Consider the following 15,549-nt stretch of genomic DNA (forward strand, 5'->3'; position numbering starts at 1 on the left):
TCTACAAATGAATCTCTTATCAGAATCCCAACACATGAGATTCATTAAAAACTAGAAATATTTGACCCATGAAATAACATTTGAGCAAGAATACCTGCTTTATAATATCATTCTGAAGCAGCCACGCCACTTAGAATGGAATATTGTTTAAACAAGTAATTACTGCTAGAAATCTGTAACATATCCTACATTTGAACTAACAAAAATGACAGCATATTAGATATTTTTCTATTCTTTATCATATTTCACTAGAAATCCTAATTTTAAAATTAACAAATGCTACAGTTTTAGTTATAGTTGCACTAATCCTAAATCTCGTAAAGCTTTCAATGATGAAATTTGTGAAGAAACTTCACACTATGGACTAGTTTGATGATACAAATAGCTATCTTAAAACAAAATAAAATTTGTAATAAACTAGCACAAGTTAGCCATTTCATTCAAGGCTATATATATATATATATATATATATATATATATATATATATATATATATATATATATATATATATATATATATATATATATATATATATATATATACTCGCAAAGAGTAAATTTTAGTGAAAAGTTAGTTGCAATAGTTTTTAAATTTAGAGTTAAAAAAGTGTTTTTAGGCAGGTCAAAGGTGCAGTTTGTAATTAAAAATAATTCACCCCTTATTTCAAAATGCTTACATACAAACATACTTAAAGCAAAATAGGTTATTTAAAGTGAATCGGTAAACAAACAATGCATCGATTTAATAAAAGAAAAATTAATTTGGAAAAAGTAGAACCACAGCAAAAACAATAAGTTAGATGGAATGCAATTTAGTAAAGTCATTGCAGAACAACATACTTTTAATATTTAATCAGGTAAATGTATATTACATATGTTACTGCAAAATCCTGAAATCTGGTATATATGTCAACATAAGCTGGCGAATATAAACATCCACCTTCGGAAGATATTGCGAAAAGACCCTAATATTTCTGGTGAATCACTGGTGAAAGTTGATATTCCCCACACACACAAGTTTGGTTTTCACACCAACATATATAACATATATTTTTGTCATAAACTTAAATTTTGACTTTTGACAAGTAGAATAAAAATTAATTTTAAGTAATAATATTATTAGTTTTGCAAATGATGGAGTAGAACATCAAGGAATGTTATTCAGTTAATACTTAAAAACATAAATTATAAAACACAATTGTTTTTATTGCAAGTTAGAGAATGAATAATATGTAAACATACATGCAATATAGAAGAATGATCATTTTTTTAAAAATCCATTTCACAAAATTAATTATAAACTGAAAAAAAAATCACAATGACTTGCCACGAGTTTTACATCACATTTTTTTTCTTGACGTTGTTTTCAACATACAGTTCAAGGAGCTTTACATACCGAGAAGTTAAAATAGACATGAATTTATCACAATAATGATATTTTGTCAGCAATTCACCTTTTATGTACCTAATATTTTTCAAATAATAATCTTTCTTTATTTTTTTTAAAGGGGGGGGGGGTTAAATAATAAATAAAGAAGAGGGAAAATAAATAATAAATAAATTACAAATAAATAAATTTGATTCACTTTGATGCAAAACTATCCAGAATATTTAATTTTAGAAATTCCATAAAAATTTAGCAGAAATTTATCATTAATAAATGCAAAAGCATAATAAGTAATATGGAATGTATAAAAATTTTAACACATATATTGCACACAGCATGAAATTATATCACATTGTTGATAATCAAAAGCATTTTATGTCTCAGTGGGCTTCTCTCACAAGGCAAGTGCTTTGGCAAATATAATTTTCAATAATAATAAAACCTAAAAGTGTTTCACTTATTCATTTGAAGAATTCTTCCCATTGCATATGTACATGCTGACATGTCTCTGGAGTTTCATAAATTCAAAGCTTGTGAGTTTCAGTTTTGCTAAATGTAAGATAGTATATAGGAGATATGATTAATATAACTTCAAACACAAAAGACACAATTTTATAACAGAAAATAATACGATAAACATGAAACAAAATGGCCTTTACAAATTCAAATAAAAATGCAAAAGTGACGACCAGCAACAGGCTCTGGGCCCAGTTAGACTGGTCCTAGTCAATTTACAATCCCCAGTGAAGATCAATGGCCCTCTTAAAACTGTCTACTCCTTTGCTCATTACCACCTCTTCCGGTAAGCTGTTCCAAGGTTCCACTACCCTGCTAAAATAATAATTTTTCCTAATATCCATGTTAGCTTGAGATTTAAATAGCTTAAAACAATGACCCCTTGTCCTGTTTTCAGTGCTAAACTTTAGCCCCGTAACATCTTTCGTTTTAATAAATTTAAACAGCTGAATCATGTCCCCTCGGTCTCTTCTTTGCTCAAGACTGTACATTTTTAGCCTTCTAAGCCTGGAATCATAATTTAAGTGGGAAAGTCCACTTATTAGCCACTTTGTTGCTAGCAATGCTGCACTGTTGGCTAAACTTTAAATCCTGACTTATTAGGACCCCCAGATCAGTAACTTTGTCTGCCTGACTAATGACTGAACCTTGCAAATAATAAGTTGTACACTTATTTCCATGCCCTAAATGTAGCACTTGACATTTCCCAACATTAACAGCCATACCCCATTTATCAGCCCACTCCGTAATATGATCTAGATCCTCTTGCAGCTGATTTGCTTGTTCTTCATTTTCTACAGTCCCCATAACTTTGACATCATCAGCAAAACAATTCATGTTCCCAGAAATATTTTTGTGAATATCGTTCATAAAGACAATGAACAAAACAGGCCCTAACACTGATCCTTGAGGAACCCCGCTTAAGACCTCACTCCAATTAGAATAATTTCCCCTTACAACTACTCTTTGTTTCCTTCCGGTCAGCCAATTTTTTACCCAAATGAAAGTTTTCCCTCCTATTCCTATATCAGCTAATTTGCTAAGTAGAGCAACATGCGGTACCTTATTGAAAGCTTTTTGAAAATCAATGTAAACAACATCTACAGGCTTCTTATTGTCCAAAGCCATGGTAACTTTGTCATAGAAATGTAATAAGTTAGTTGCACAAGATTTACCTTTCCTGAAACCGTACTGAAAACTAGTCAATAGATTATTAGTCTCTAGAAAATTTACTATCTTAATTTTCATCAATGTTTCAAAAATTTTGCAAACCACCGAAGTTAGACTCACAGGTCTATAATTTCCCGCACGCCCTTTAGACCCTTTCTTGAAGAGCGGTGTAATGTTAGCCAGCTTCCAGTCCTCTGGCACTGTCCCCGAATTATAAGAAGCATTGAAAATGTTTGCGATTACATCTGCTAATTCTTCTGCACATTCAACTAAAATTTTCGGATAAATATTATCTGGCCCCGGAGCCTTAGTCTCTTTAATTTTTTTCAAATGAAGTAAAACGTCATCACTATTTAAAGTATCACCAAAGGTAAAAATTTGTTATGTCCTTGTGACTTCCATATATCAGGGGATAAAACTGTTTCAAGGGTCAAAAATACTGACTTTACTGATCAAAATTTATAAAATACTGACCATATACTGACTAAAATTTTAAAAATTAACAAACTTTGGCGTAATAAAAAAAGAGGATCATACTTAGTGAAATAGATACTAGCTTTGTTTGCAATGTGCAGCAATATAATGTACAGCTAATTTGGCAAATTTTGACAGAAAATTTAGGTTAATTCATTTATATTTATTGTATAATGAATAAAACTTTTCTGAAACTAGGAAAATAAATTTAAAAATCTTGCAATTGTTTGAAATATTATTAAGCGATTGTGAGCAGTGTTTAATTCACATTTTTTTTTCTTTGAAAACTCAGCGGAAAATAACTTTAAGAAAAATTCTGAAAACAGGAAATTTAAGGAGGAAAAAAATATATAAATTGTACACTTAACCCTGTTAATTTATAGTTAAAAACATCTTTTAGTTCAAACTCAGAACATATTTAGAAGATTTTTTTAACTACTAATAAGCAAATATTTCAGCATGTACAAAAACTAGGGGTGCGACATCGATGTTGATGTTTTGAAAACATCGATGTTTTACTTTCGATGTTTTCGGAACATTGATGTTTTGGGTTCGATGTTCTTTCGATGTTGACGTTTTTGTATTTTAATTGAAAATTGTAATACAGTAGAAGACCATTATAACGCCGACCTATATAACGCAATTCTCTATAAACCACACTACTTTTCAGAAGTAAACAATAGGTTTTGAAGATAAAAAAACTCCCTCTGTTTTGTTTTGAAAACATAAAATTGTTAGGCAAATTAAATTTTAAAAGTTTTTCACCTTTCCATCTTAATTCAAAGTTTTAAAATGGAAATTAGTGTTCACAGTAAAAAGAAAATACCAGATGGGTCTTGAAAATGCAGCTGTTATGCAAACCTTGAAGCTAGCAGAAGTGCAGGATAATTCACTTTCTTATGATTGTGAAACATATTTACTTGTGAATGAAATTGTAATAGTGGAGCTTTAATACTCATTGCAGATAAACCTCATTCTGAAGTGCTAATATATAGATATATTCTGAATATTAGTTTCAAAATTTGTGAAATGATCTATATAATACAAAAACCAGTATAATGCAAAAGCTCTGGTCCCAAGGTGTGCGTTATAACGGTCTTCTACTGTAAAATTTTTTACAGAGAAGCGACAGCAATTGAAAAACATCGATCTTCAAGATAAGCAAAAGAAAAAAAAACCGATGGTATCTATAAATCGACTCCAAAGCGTTAAACTCTCGGAAACATCTACATCACCTAAATTTGAAAAATGTAGGAAGTGAGCTCCTGTCAGCTACATTCAAAATAAGCTAAAACAGGGATGCCAACTGCTACACAAAAATTGCAAAGCTCCTGAGCTCTGCAAAAAAGTTATTTTGCTTTGCATTTCCCGGCCGAGCGTTTTTAAGCATGACATAGTGTTCAAAGCTGTTTTTTATTTTTATTCTAATGCTTAAAATGATTAACAAAGCTCAAAAACAATTTAAGACTAGTATGTTGTGGCCATCACGAAACTTTCTTCTATATTTTTCCTTTTTCTGATCCCTCCCCATGCTTGACGAGGAAGCAATATTCCTAACAAAAATAAAATTACACATGCAAAAACTTGACGACCATCCCAATGTCTGAATTATTGTAAAAACAAAACAAAGAGCGAAAATTGAAAGTTACTTTAAAAGCTTAACTTGAATTAATTACAAATATTTTATTTATTAACAAACATAAGATGGCAACAGTTAAAAATTTTAAATCATTGAGATAATATTTCCTATCATTTCCATACAATTAAAATCACGAGAAATACGCAGACGACAATCTATTACGATTTATCTTTCTTATTGTTGCATTAATAAAAATATTTTTATTCGCAAAAAAAGGAGCGATCTCTCTTGGAGCGATCGGCGTCAAAATCGAACCAAAGCCTGTTTACATATGGATTCACATATATTCCAAATTTCAACCAGAACGTAGCATTACTTCTTGAGATAGGGTACTGAAAATGGAAAAAAAGAACGGGTGATTACGCTACCCCCCCTTTTTAGCTGTTGACACAAAAATAAAATCAGTTCTTATACCCACTAAGGGTTACTTGCCGATAAATTTTTCTTTCATTCCGTTCATTATTTCTTGAGATACAGCAGTCACAATTGACGACAAAAAACGTTCTATAGCTCAACCCCCGTTTGAGTTATTGACACCAAAATTGAATCAGCACCTGTTCCTGTTAATACCAACATATGGACCAAATTTTGTTTGATTCCGCCAGTTACTTCCTGAGGAATAGCAAGCACGCGTAACTCGAAAAACGTCCCATTGCTCCACCCCCCTTGGAGGAATTCGCGCCAAAAACTAATGGGCACAAGTTCACATAGTGGCACATACGTGTACTAAATTTCGTTCGATTTCATGCGGTAGTTTTTGTTGTAGAGCGGCCACAAAAAACTGGTCACACACAGACGTGACACACATACACACACACATACACACACACATACAGACAGACAGACATTTTCCAAAAATGGTCGAAATGGACTCAGCACACCTCAAAACGTTCGAATCCGTCAAAATTCGAAATTCGAAAATTTGCACGAATCCAATACTTTCTTCTATATATTAGATATAGAAGAAAGTAACAAGTGGTTTTCGTTTTTTTAATTGAATTTGATGCAAAATACGGAGCTGCTCCGCAAAATTTCAAAATGCTTCTTAAAACCACCACATATGCTCCTCAAATTGTTTCTCCAAGGTTGGCTCAGAATCGTTATTGCTTGGAAAATAGCATAGAAAAATTCAAAGGAAGTAAATTCACTGCTGCCGGTGTTTAGATTATCTGAAAATTCCCAAAACTATTTAAGCTTCAACGGTGTATAAAATGAATGCATTCAAAATAAACATGGGATTTTTTTTCAATGTGTATTATAAGCATAAACTGCAACAGGAAAGCTTTCTCTGGTCTGATTTGTTTATTTTTTCTGTTGACTTGCGAAATGTGGTGTTGTATGTAATTGGTTAGAGAATATATGCATATAATTTAATATTGGCTTTACTTAGAAATTTCGGGAAAATAGCTATAATTAAATGAATTGATGCAATGCCAAAAAAGAATTTACTGATCCACTAAGAAACATTTGTTAGAGATTATCATATATTTAAGTCTGTAAAGTTGTACACTTAAAAACGTATGTTATATATTGATAAAAAGATCGATGTTTCAAAACATCGATATTTGAAAACATCGATGTTTTTTAGTCGATGTATCAATACCATTGATGTTTTGAAACATCGATGCTTTGACATTGATGTCGCACCTCTAACAAAAACTACACCCTGTTCCAAAAATACAGACACAAAGAATAAAATACCAATGGAGGGATTTATGTCACATTATATACGTTTCCGACAGATATCGCAGAGGATGAAGATTTGAAGGGGTAAAATAGAAAAAATAAGAAAACGGGGACAAAACTAGATATAATTTTTAAAAATTAAAGACTTTTCAAGGCTATTTAGGGACCTTAATTTTGCTTGATGAAATTAAGGGTTTTTTTAAGGAAGTACGAACCATGTTATGAGAAAATATATGAAATTAAATATCGTGAATTGTGTTTTATGTTTGTGTCTAAATTTTTGGGACAGGGTATAAGTTCACTTATACTGCAAGAACTTATGATGAAAGTTAAATGCGACAAATTAAAATAAGAATTTATACTCAACAAACTTTTACTCATCTCCAAATCATACACAAATAAAGCTGTCATGTATACCTTGTTGCTCGAAAAAATCTTTATGTTACCTTGTACTTTGGGCAAAAACAGGAAAATATTTCAAAGAATATATCCAATATCAAAGGGGGAGTGGGAGCGAGGTTTTCTATAAAACTAAATTATTCCAATCCAATAAAAGAATAGCAAAGATTTTTATCAAGTAAAACAGACTAACAGGTTGGCGAAATTAGGCTGCTAAATTAGCAATTTACTGCTTTTTTAAACATTTTTAAAAGTTCATCAGAAAATGAACACAAAATTGACAGTGAATATTATCTTAAAATTATTTGGTAAATTTGCAAAAAAAAAAAAAAAAAAAAAAAAAAAACCCTGACTTTACTGACTAAATTCTGTAAATACTGACAAATACTGACCAATTTTTAAAATACTGACTTTAACTGACCAGTTTTATGCCTTGATATATGCCTAATAAATTACATTTTCAATAACTAAACATGATTTCTGCTGAAAACTAAAAATCAAGATGGTTTGTGGTGACAAAATTTCTTCAAATGTGTATATTAAAGTAATGAAAAAGCAGTGGTGGTTTCCGGATCAAAAATGTATGGGCTTTTTAAAAATTAAATATACAAAAAAGTTATGCGCATAATTTAATATTCTGGTTACAAAATCCTTTAAAAAATGATATCCAGTGAAACCTCTGTATAACAATACTGTCTATGACAATAAAACTCTATAATGATTTTCTTTGAACTTAGCAAAACTCTTAATTACCCAATGTATTTTCGAATTGCCAATAGCAATAATCCTATTTTGATAAATCTGTCTACAACACCTTTTTCAAAAAAAAAAAAAAAAAAAAAGTAGTTCAATTTTTTATAACATCTTTTTCTACTTTTAAAAACTACGTCCAGAATAGAAGATAACAAAAGATCTCAATTTTTCTGATGAGACATTTGAAAAGTACAGGAAAAAAAATCTGCCACTCACAAAAAAGGCTAATTTCAATTAAAAAAATGATTTGAATTTAAATTATGTTTTTTTGCAATCACGAGCTGCGACAGGACCCTACTCATTGGGTTTATTTTTTCTACAAATGGCTCCTGTCCCCCCAACCTGCCCCTCCTCTTGGGCGGTTACGTGTGCATAGTTGTGTATGTGTAGGCTTGTGTGTGTGCGTAGACCTGTGTGTATGCACGTTCGCATGTGCTAGTGTGTATGAGTGTGCATGTGTGAAGGACATGGACGCCACCAACCAGGAGAAGCCTGCAGAGGACCCTGGGGTTGAAAAAAGAACCGGAACTTCTAGGACGGTCAAGTGGAAACAATTAGCAATCGTGATTGCTCAAAAAACACATCTTAATGTTCCATTAATGGGATTTCCCCCCCAGTACAACCTATTTTCAAACAAATATTTCAGCTGACTTACAGTGTTTTGTGTGAAAGATTATAGGAATTCCAAAAGTATACTTCAGCGACCACTAGATGGCATCATTATTCCTTTTCCTTGAAAAATCTGACAGACAGGGTTTTTTTTTTCTGTACCTTTCGGTTATTTCATGTTGTTCGAAGCATTTATTTTCTTCAATAGAAGTAAGAGTAAATATCGATAGAAGTAAGAACAAATATCAATTGATCAGATCAGAAAAGGGATTGTCCACAGATGATGTCCCACTTTGAGGGAGGAGGAGGGTTCAAGAAATTGTGAGTTTGTGACAAGAGGGAGGGGGAAAGGGAAACAAGAATTGTGACATAACACAGTTAGGTTGAAATAAAAGCAATTTTATCAACAATATGTTCAAAAACATAGCGTGACACGTGACGAGGGATGGGGCTAAGGTGAAGTGTGACACTTTGTGACAGTGATGGGGATTGAATATATTGGAAAAAAGTGACATTTATGGACAGCTCCAAAGTAATTTTTAAAGAATTTGAATGAGAAATAATTTAGGAAAGTGCTCAGTGCTTAAAATTAATGCCTTTTACTCAAAGAAAGGCAACATAATGATGAGCATTAATAAAATGCATTCCAAAAGAAAAATAATTGTACTAACTAAACGATAAACGATTTACAAAGGAAAAAAATGAACGGTAAAGAACAGAAGTCATAACCTTTCGTAGAATTTAAAGAAAAGGTTAGTTTTAAACATTTAAAAAGCATATTTAAAATAAATAATTAAGAAAAAAAACACTGATTATGCGCCTGGAATCTAAAATGATTTTAAAGGATTACAAAGCAATGTCTGTTTGATGCAACTGAATTTTCGATTATGGAAAATATTCAAATCTAACTATATACATAAATGAATAACCATATAATTTTGCCAATAGCAATCTTTTAGACGTGTATAATAATAACTTGAAACAGTTTCCCTTCCTTGAAAATACATTTATTTTTCAATCTCTTAATGGTCAAGTTGGGACTAAAAATTTTATAGAACCTCAAATCCAATCAATAATGCATCAAATATTGAAACCACACATTGATTTACTGTATTGTGCAAACTTTTATGAAACAAATGCTGATGTTAGATGATACTTCAAATTAAAAATACATATATATATTTACAAGGTATACTAATATTTATATTTTACAAGATAAAAAAGGCATTTATAGTTGAAAAATATTTTCAAAATCAGCAACTTCATTATGTAAAGAAAATGCAGCTGAATTTAATGAAACAGCAGTTTTTTTAAAAAATTCACGAAAAAACTCTTCTTGGCCGCTTTTACATTTCTCAAATGGACCCCTCTAGTCACGTGGCGATCTACATCATTTCTACCGCCGTGAGAAATCATTAAGTCACCCACACAAATCTCCCAATGCACCTATTTTCACCGTTTCTTATCTAACTTTAAATGCGAAAAATCAGCAGTATATGACTCCTTGTCCACTTCTCTTTTTCTGACCGCATTTGTACAACGTGATACAAAATAAACAAACACACGTTGTGTTTCAGAACTCGTTCTGCACTGCCTCATTCTTCACCCATGGATCGAAAAAAGCCCTGGAGTCGACCAATGAGCTCACGGAAACAAAGCTGGAAGCGGCTAGGGTTGCCAGATCTTTCCAGAATAGCAAGCAGATTGAAATGAAACAGTTTTCTTCTGCCACCAGCTAGGGGGGAAAAATTCATCAGGCAATTTTGACACAATCTGGCAACAGCGCAGCCTCATAAATGCTCTGAAGAAAGGGCGAGTCAAATGGAAAGTTGTGCTTTGAGGAACGGAACGCTTTACTTGGCTACGTTTCAAGCGAATCTGAGGTTTTTTTGAAAATTGTTTGGAGGATTTTTTTGAACAAACAGTTATGATTTGATTGAAAAAACAGTTTCAAAGCAGACGGTTGCTAAAAACCGTAAAAATCGGGGGTCTATCCGTAAGCCCATAAAATTTAAAAAAGATTCGTAAATTTTACGGATAATCCGTAAAAGTTGGCAAGTCTGATACATGCAGAGTTTGAAAATATCAGATATTTTGATATATATCGGATATTTTGATATTCATCCGATATTTTCAATTAGCACAAACTAAAGTCTTCAAAATGGTAAATGCATCTTCAAATCACTCTTTATTTCATTATATTATAATTACAATATGTAGCCTTAAAATTAATGTTTCTTTAATTATTTATATCTAATATTGCAGTTTACATTTCTATCAATTTTAATGGAATTAATTTAGCATTAGCTGTTTTACTCATTTTTCTTCTGTTTGCTAGTTTTACAGCTATATGATTCAGAAATAAATAATATGCATTAGTCGGTGACAGTCATAAGAGATTTTCTTTTTTTCTGAGCAATGTTTAAAATTTAATATGAATTGAAATTGTTAAATTACTAATAATGTTATCCATATAAAACACGAGTAAAAAAGGAATATTATATCACTTTGTTATATAAGTGATGCATTATACATTATAAAAATATAGTAAATAAGTTTTTGGTTATTTTTTAATAATAAATAAACAATATTACTATGATTTTGAAAATAAAAGTGGTTGAAAAATAAATATCGAAAATGTCAAAATATCATGATATTTTCAAAATAAATATCGGGCATATATTGTGATATATATCAGTGAACCCTGGACATATGCAAGAAGTTTTTGTTTTAATTGTTCTGATTTAGTTACGAGCAACTCTTTAAAAATAAATGCTCTGAAATTATTTTCATAAATAGAATAAAGATAAGAAATTAAGTATAATGTCTTACAAGAGATCACAGCTATTCCACCAAGCAGAAATAACTATTTCAAGGATTTCTGTATTTAATTTAGCTTTTTCTAAAATAAAGAGATAAAAAGTTTCGATCATTATTGTGGAAAATATCAGAGTCATTTTAAAATGAAAACAACAAATATATAAACACTACTATAGCACTATTAGACAAATATGCAACAAAATTTATACTTTGAATTTCATTTAAAAGTTAACAAATTATCAAATAATAAATTGACATGAACTGACAGCAAAACACTCATAATACTTTTATTGGAAGTCAAGAAAAACTATATCTATAAAATTATAGTTATATTAAATTCTATCACTCTTGTAGCAAAACAAATCTTTGAAATTTGACAAACACTTTCAAAAAATGTAACTTGTTTAACATGACATGAGGCAGTTAGATGCAAAGGGATGTAAGTAGCAAAATTTTAAAAAATGGAAGATAACCAGTGCAAATGGTAGGTGAACCTCTCCTCTGTCTGGGGGCAAGAGATGGTACTAGCAGCCCTGATAGGTGCTGCTGTACAGCATGAGTTAGAAACAAATTTCAATGAAAGCCTACCTAGGACTTAATCATTAAACGTGTTTATCTCAAAACTTGAAAATGCCCACTTACATTCCTTTGCTTCTCACTGCCTCAAATATACTCAGTTTTTGCATCTAGTATTAACAGCTCAGCACGTATATCAGTCAACATAAAAGGTATCTTGATGCAGGATGGTAATAACAAAGTTATACAAATACAAAAGTGACGACCAGCAACAGGCTCTGGGCCCAGCTAGACTGGTCCTAGTCAATTTACAATCCCCAGTGAAGATCAATGGCCCTCTTAAAACTATCTACTCCCTTGCTCATTACCGCCTCTTCCGGTAAACTGTTCCAAGGTTCCACTACCCTGCTAAAATAATAATTTTTCCTAACATCCATGTTAGCCTGAGATTTAAATAGCTTAAAACAATGACCCCTTGTCCTGTTTTCAGTGCTAAACTTCAGCCCCCTAAAATCTTTCATTTTAATGAATTTAAACAACTGAATCAGTCCCCTCGGTCTCTTCTTTGCTCAAGACTGTACATTTTTAGCCTTCTAAGCCTGGAATCATAGTCTAAGTGAGAAAGTCCATTTATTAGCCTTGTAGCTTGCCTTTGTACTCTTTCTAATACATTAATGTCTTTCTTAAGATAAGGAGACCAAAACTGAACAGCATACTCCAAGTGAGGTTTTACCAAACTTCTATATAAGGGCAGGAGAACTTCTTTAGATTTGTTTGAAATAGATCTATTGATAAACCCAAGCATCTTATTGGCCTTGTTACTAGCAATGCTGCACTGTTGGCTAAACTTTAAATCTTGACTTATTAAGACTCCCAGATCAGTAAAATTGTCTGCCTGACTAATGACTGAACCTTGCAAATAATAACTTGTACACTTATTTCCATGCCTTAAATGTAGCACTTGACATTTCCCAACATTAACAGCCATACCCCATTTATCAGCCCACTCCGTAATATGATCTAGATCCTCTTGCAGCTGTTTTGTTTGTTCTTCATTTTCTATAATCCCCATAACTTTGACATCATCGGCAAAACAATTCATGTTCCCAGAAATATTTTTGTAAATATCGTTCATAAAAATAATGAACAAAACAGGCCCTAACACTGATCCTTGAGGAACCCTGCTTAAAACCTCACTCCAATTAGAATAATTTCCCCTTACAACAACTACCCTTTGTTTCCTTCCGGTCAGCCAGTTTTTTACCCAAATGAAAGTCATTCAGTATGCGACTAAGATTCACCCAAATGAAAGTCGTTGATTTGCAACAAAATATTACACTCACAAGACTTAAATTTAACCACATAATATTTCCTAATTCTCTATAAAGATCAGTATAAACATATGAAAAACACAGAATAAAACATTTATTAACATACCTGGATATTTTTCTTGGAATATGAATTTCTATAAAAGTTTCCAAACAATACAATGAAAGAAAAGGAATAGGCTACAAGAGCATATTGCATCCATCTAGTAAACTGGCAATTGTAAATTATTGCTTTGATTCCCATCACCATTGCAGATACAAATTGTATCTATAATGAAAAAGTACAAATTATTACTTTTAAAGAAGCTGCCTTATATGCTAAAAAAGTTCTTAAATAAAGATCAGCCTTGATAAGCCTGGAGCCCTGTTTGTCATTTTTGTATTGTTATTTAAATTCTCATTGTGATTAGAGCACTTCAACTAGAAAATAAAAATTAAAAAAAGTAAATAAAATAAACGTTTCACAAACTTGAAACTTTTACAGTAGGCTTAAGCTGAAAATGGCATTGATATTGCACCATGAAAACAAGATTACGAATCTGAAATTCTATCTTTAAAATATGTCTTAAAACAACACACATGAAAAGATCCCAAAGGGGAAAATTATGTGATATCAATATATCCACAGCTTACTAGTAAAAATTTGGATTTGCCCTTTTCTATATTCTGAAGAAGAATTTATTTGAAACAAATAGCTGCTTTAAACAAAATTAACATGAAAAATATATAAAAAAAAAACTTTTCTTTTGCTTGAAGTTATGAATTGATTTTAGGAAATAAAATACAAAAGATTTGGAGAAAAAGGATTAATTTGATCAATATAACATACAGCCAAACCTCCATATATCAACATTTTCTAAACACTGAACTACCAGCAAATTTCCATGTACATAATCATGTAAATTTATTTATATTATCGAAAAAATCTGCATTGATTGAAAAAAATTTCGAGGCATTCCAAGATTTTTTTTCAATTTAGACCCCTTGCCTTATGAAAAATGAAGGTTAGGGAGGAAAATCAAGTTTAGTAAAGATTGCTACAAACCTAAGCTGCTGTAGAGTGGTGGGCAGACAGGTCATTGTTTCGTTCTGGAGTTCTTAATTTCCTTCAAGTTTGTTTGAAATCTCTTTTGTAACCAGTCCTATAGTAAAATCAGTTTCTAGCTATCCCTTTTCTCCCCTGCTTATCATTCCTAGTCTTTTTTAGCTTCAGTGAAAATTGTTTGAATAAAAATAGCATTTTTAAATTTATTTTTAATTTTTGCTTTTTTCTCGATTACATTATCAAAACAAAAATCCCTTAATGTTGCCGATAAAGTTGGATTGCTGAAGAATAAAGATATTTGAAGGCACAAAAATGTCATTTTTGACAAATTTAGTATTCCTGCAAGCAGAGTGTCTACCATTATAAGAAAGTAGAATGCTGTAATGAAAGTATTGAAACTTACAGAAAACTTTCACTTAAAAAACGTGCAATTACGATACAGTAGAGTTTTTTAGAAGCAAGGAAGTACTAAATAAATGTCAACATTAATTCATTTTCTAGTTATTAACTTTCATTTTTTATACAATTCACACACACAAAAAAAAAAAAATTGAGTTTCATACACAAAAATTAGATTTAATTTTTATGTTTTTGGAGCAATTATCATAAAATTAAATTCTCTTCTATACATCGAAAATTCTTTAAATCAAATTTTTTCTTGGCATATTGCTACTTCGATATATGGAGGCTCGACTGTAATTTTTACTACCATTACCCCAATAATTCTCACCAAAATTTTATAACACATTCATACAGTTTTAAATCATAATTGAATGAACATACAGTGGAAACTCTAAAATTAAAATCCTGTTGATCCGAAATTGAGGATGATTCACACAGTTTGAAAGGCGAAGGTCTAAAATTAGATGAACAGAAATTGTTGAATTGTGGTATTGTTTTATCAGTAGTAATAACAAAGAAAAATCCAGTTAAGCCCAATTTTACTTCAAATAACTGATTATAGCCCTACAAACACCTAATGCAACAGCCAAGTATCACTTTCTCCTTTGTTTAAGCATTTGAGCACCCCAAGTTCTTCTTCAAAGGTACAGGCATAGTGTTTACGTTTTGCCAATTTATTGCTACATAATTAATCTGCCACGAACATTTTTAAAAAAAAGCTTAAAACAGGCAGAACAGTAGGAGATTTATTAACTTGTACGCAACACAATTGGCACTTTACTGAACTGGTGTGAATGACAAGACA

General features: G+C 31.2%; 1 protein-coding gene across 1 annotated transcript in view; it reads right to left on the minus strand.

Moving 5' to 3' along the window:
- Positions 1–552: 552 nt before the first annotated feature.
- LOC129226331 (elongation of very long chain fatty acids protein 4-like) overlaps positions 553–15,549 on the minus strand; it is a 34,161-nt gene continuing 19,164 nt past the window's right edge. The window contains exons 8-10 of the mRNA XM_054860935.1: positions 13,407–13,565; positions 11,466–11,535; positions 553–1,936 (exon numbers count right to left, since the gene is read on the minus strand). Of these exons, the coding sequence (XP_054716910.1) occupies positions 11,521–11,535; positions 13,407–13,565 (174 nt within the window). The 3' untranslated portion in view covers positions 553–1,936; positions 11,466–11,520. The remainder of the gene's footprint in view (positions 1,937–11,465; positions 11,536–13,406; positions 13,566–15,549) is intronic.

The sequence above is a fragment of the Uloborus diversus genome, chromosome 1 (assembly GCF_026930045.1).
Source record: "Uloborus diversus isolate 005 chromosome 1, Udiv.v.3.1, whole genome shotgun sequence".
NCBI classification, from domain to species: Eukaryota; Metazoa; Arthropoda; class Arachnida; order Araneae; family Uloboridae; genus Uloborus; species Uloborus diversus.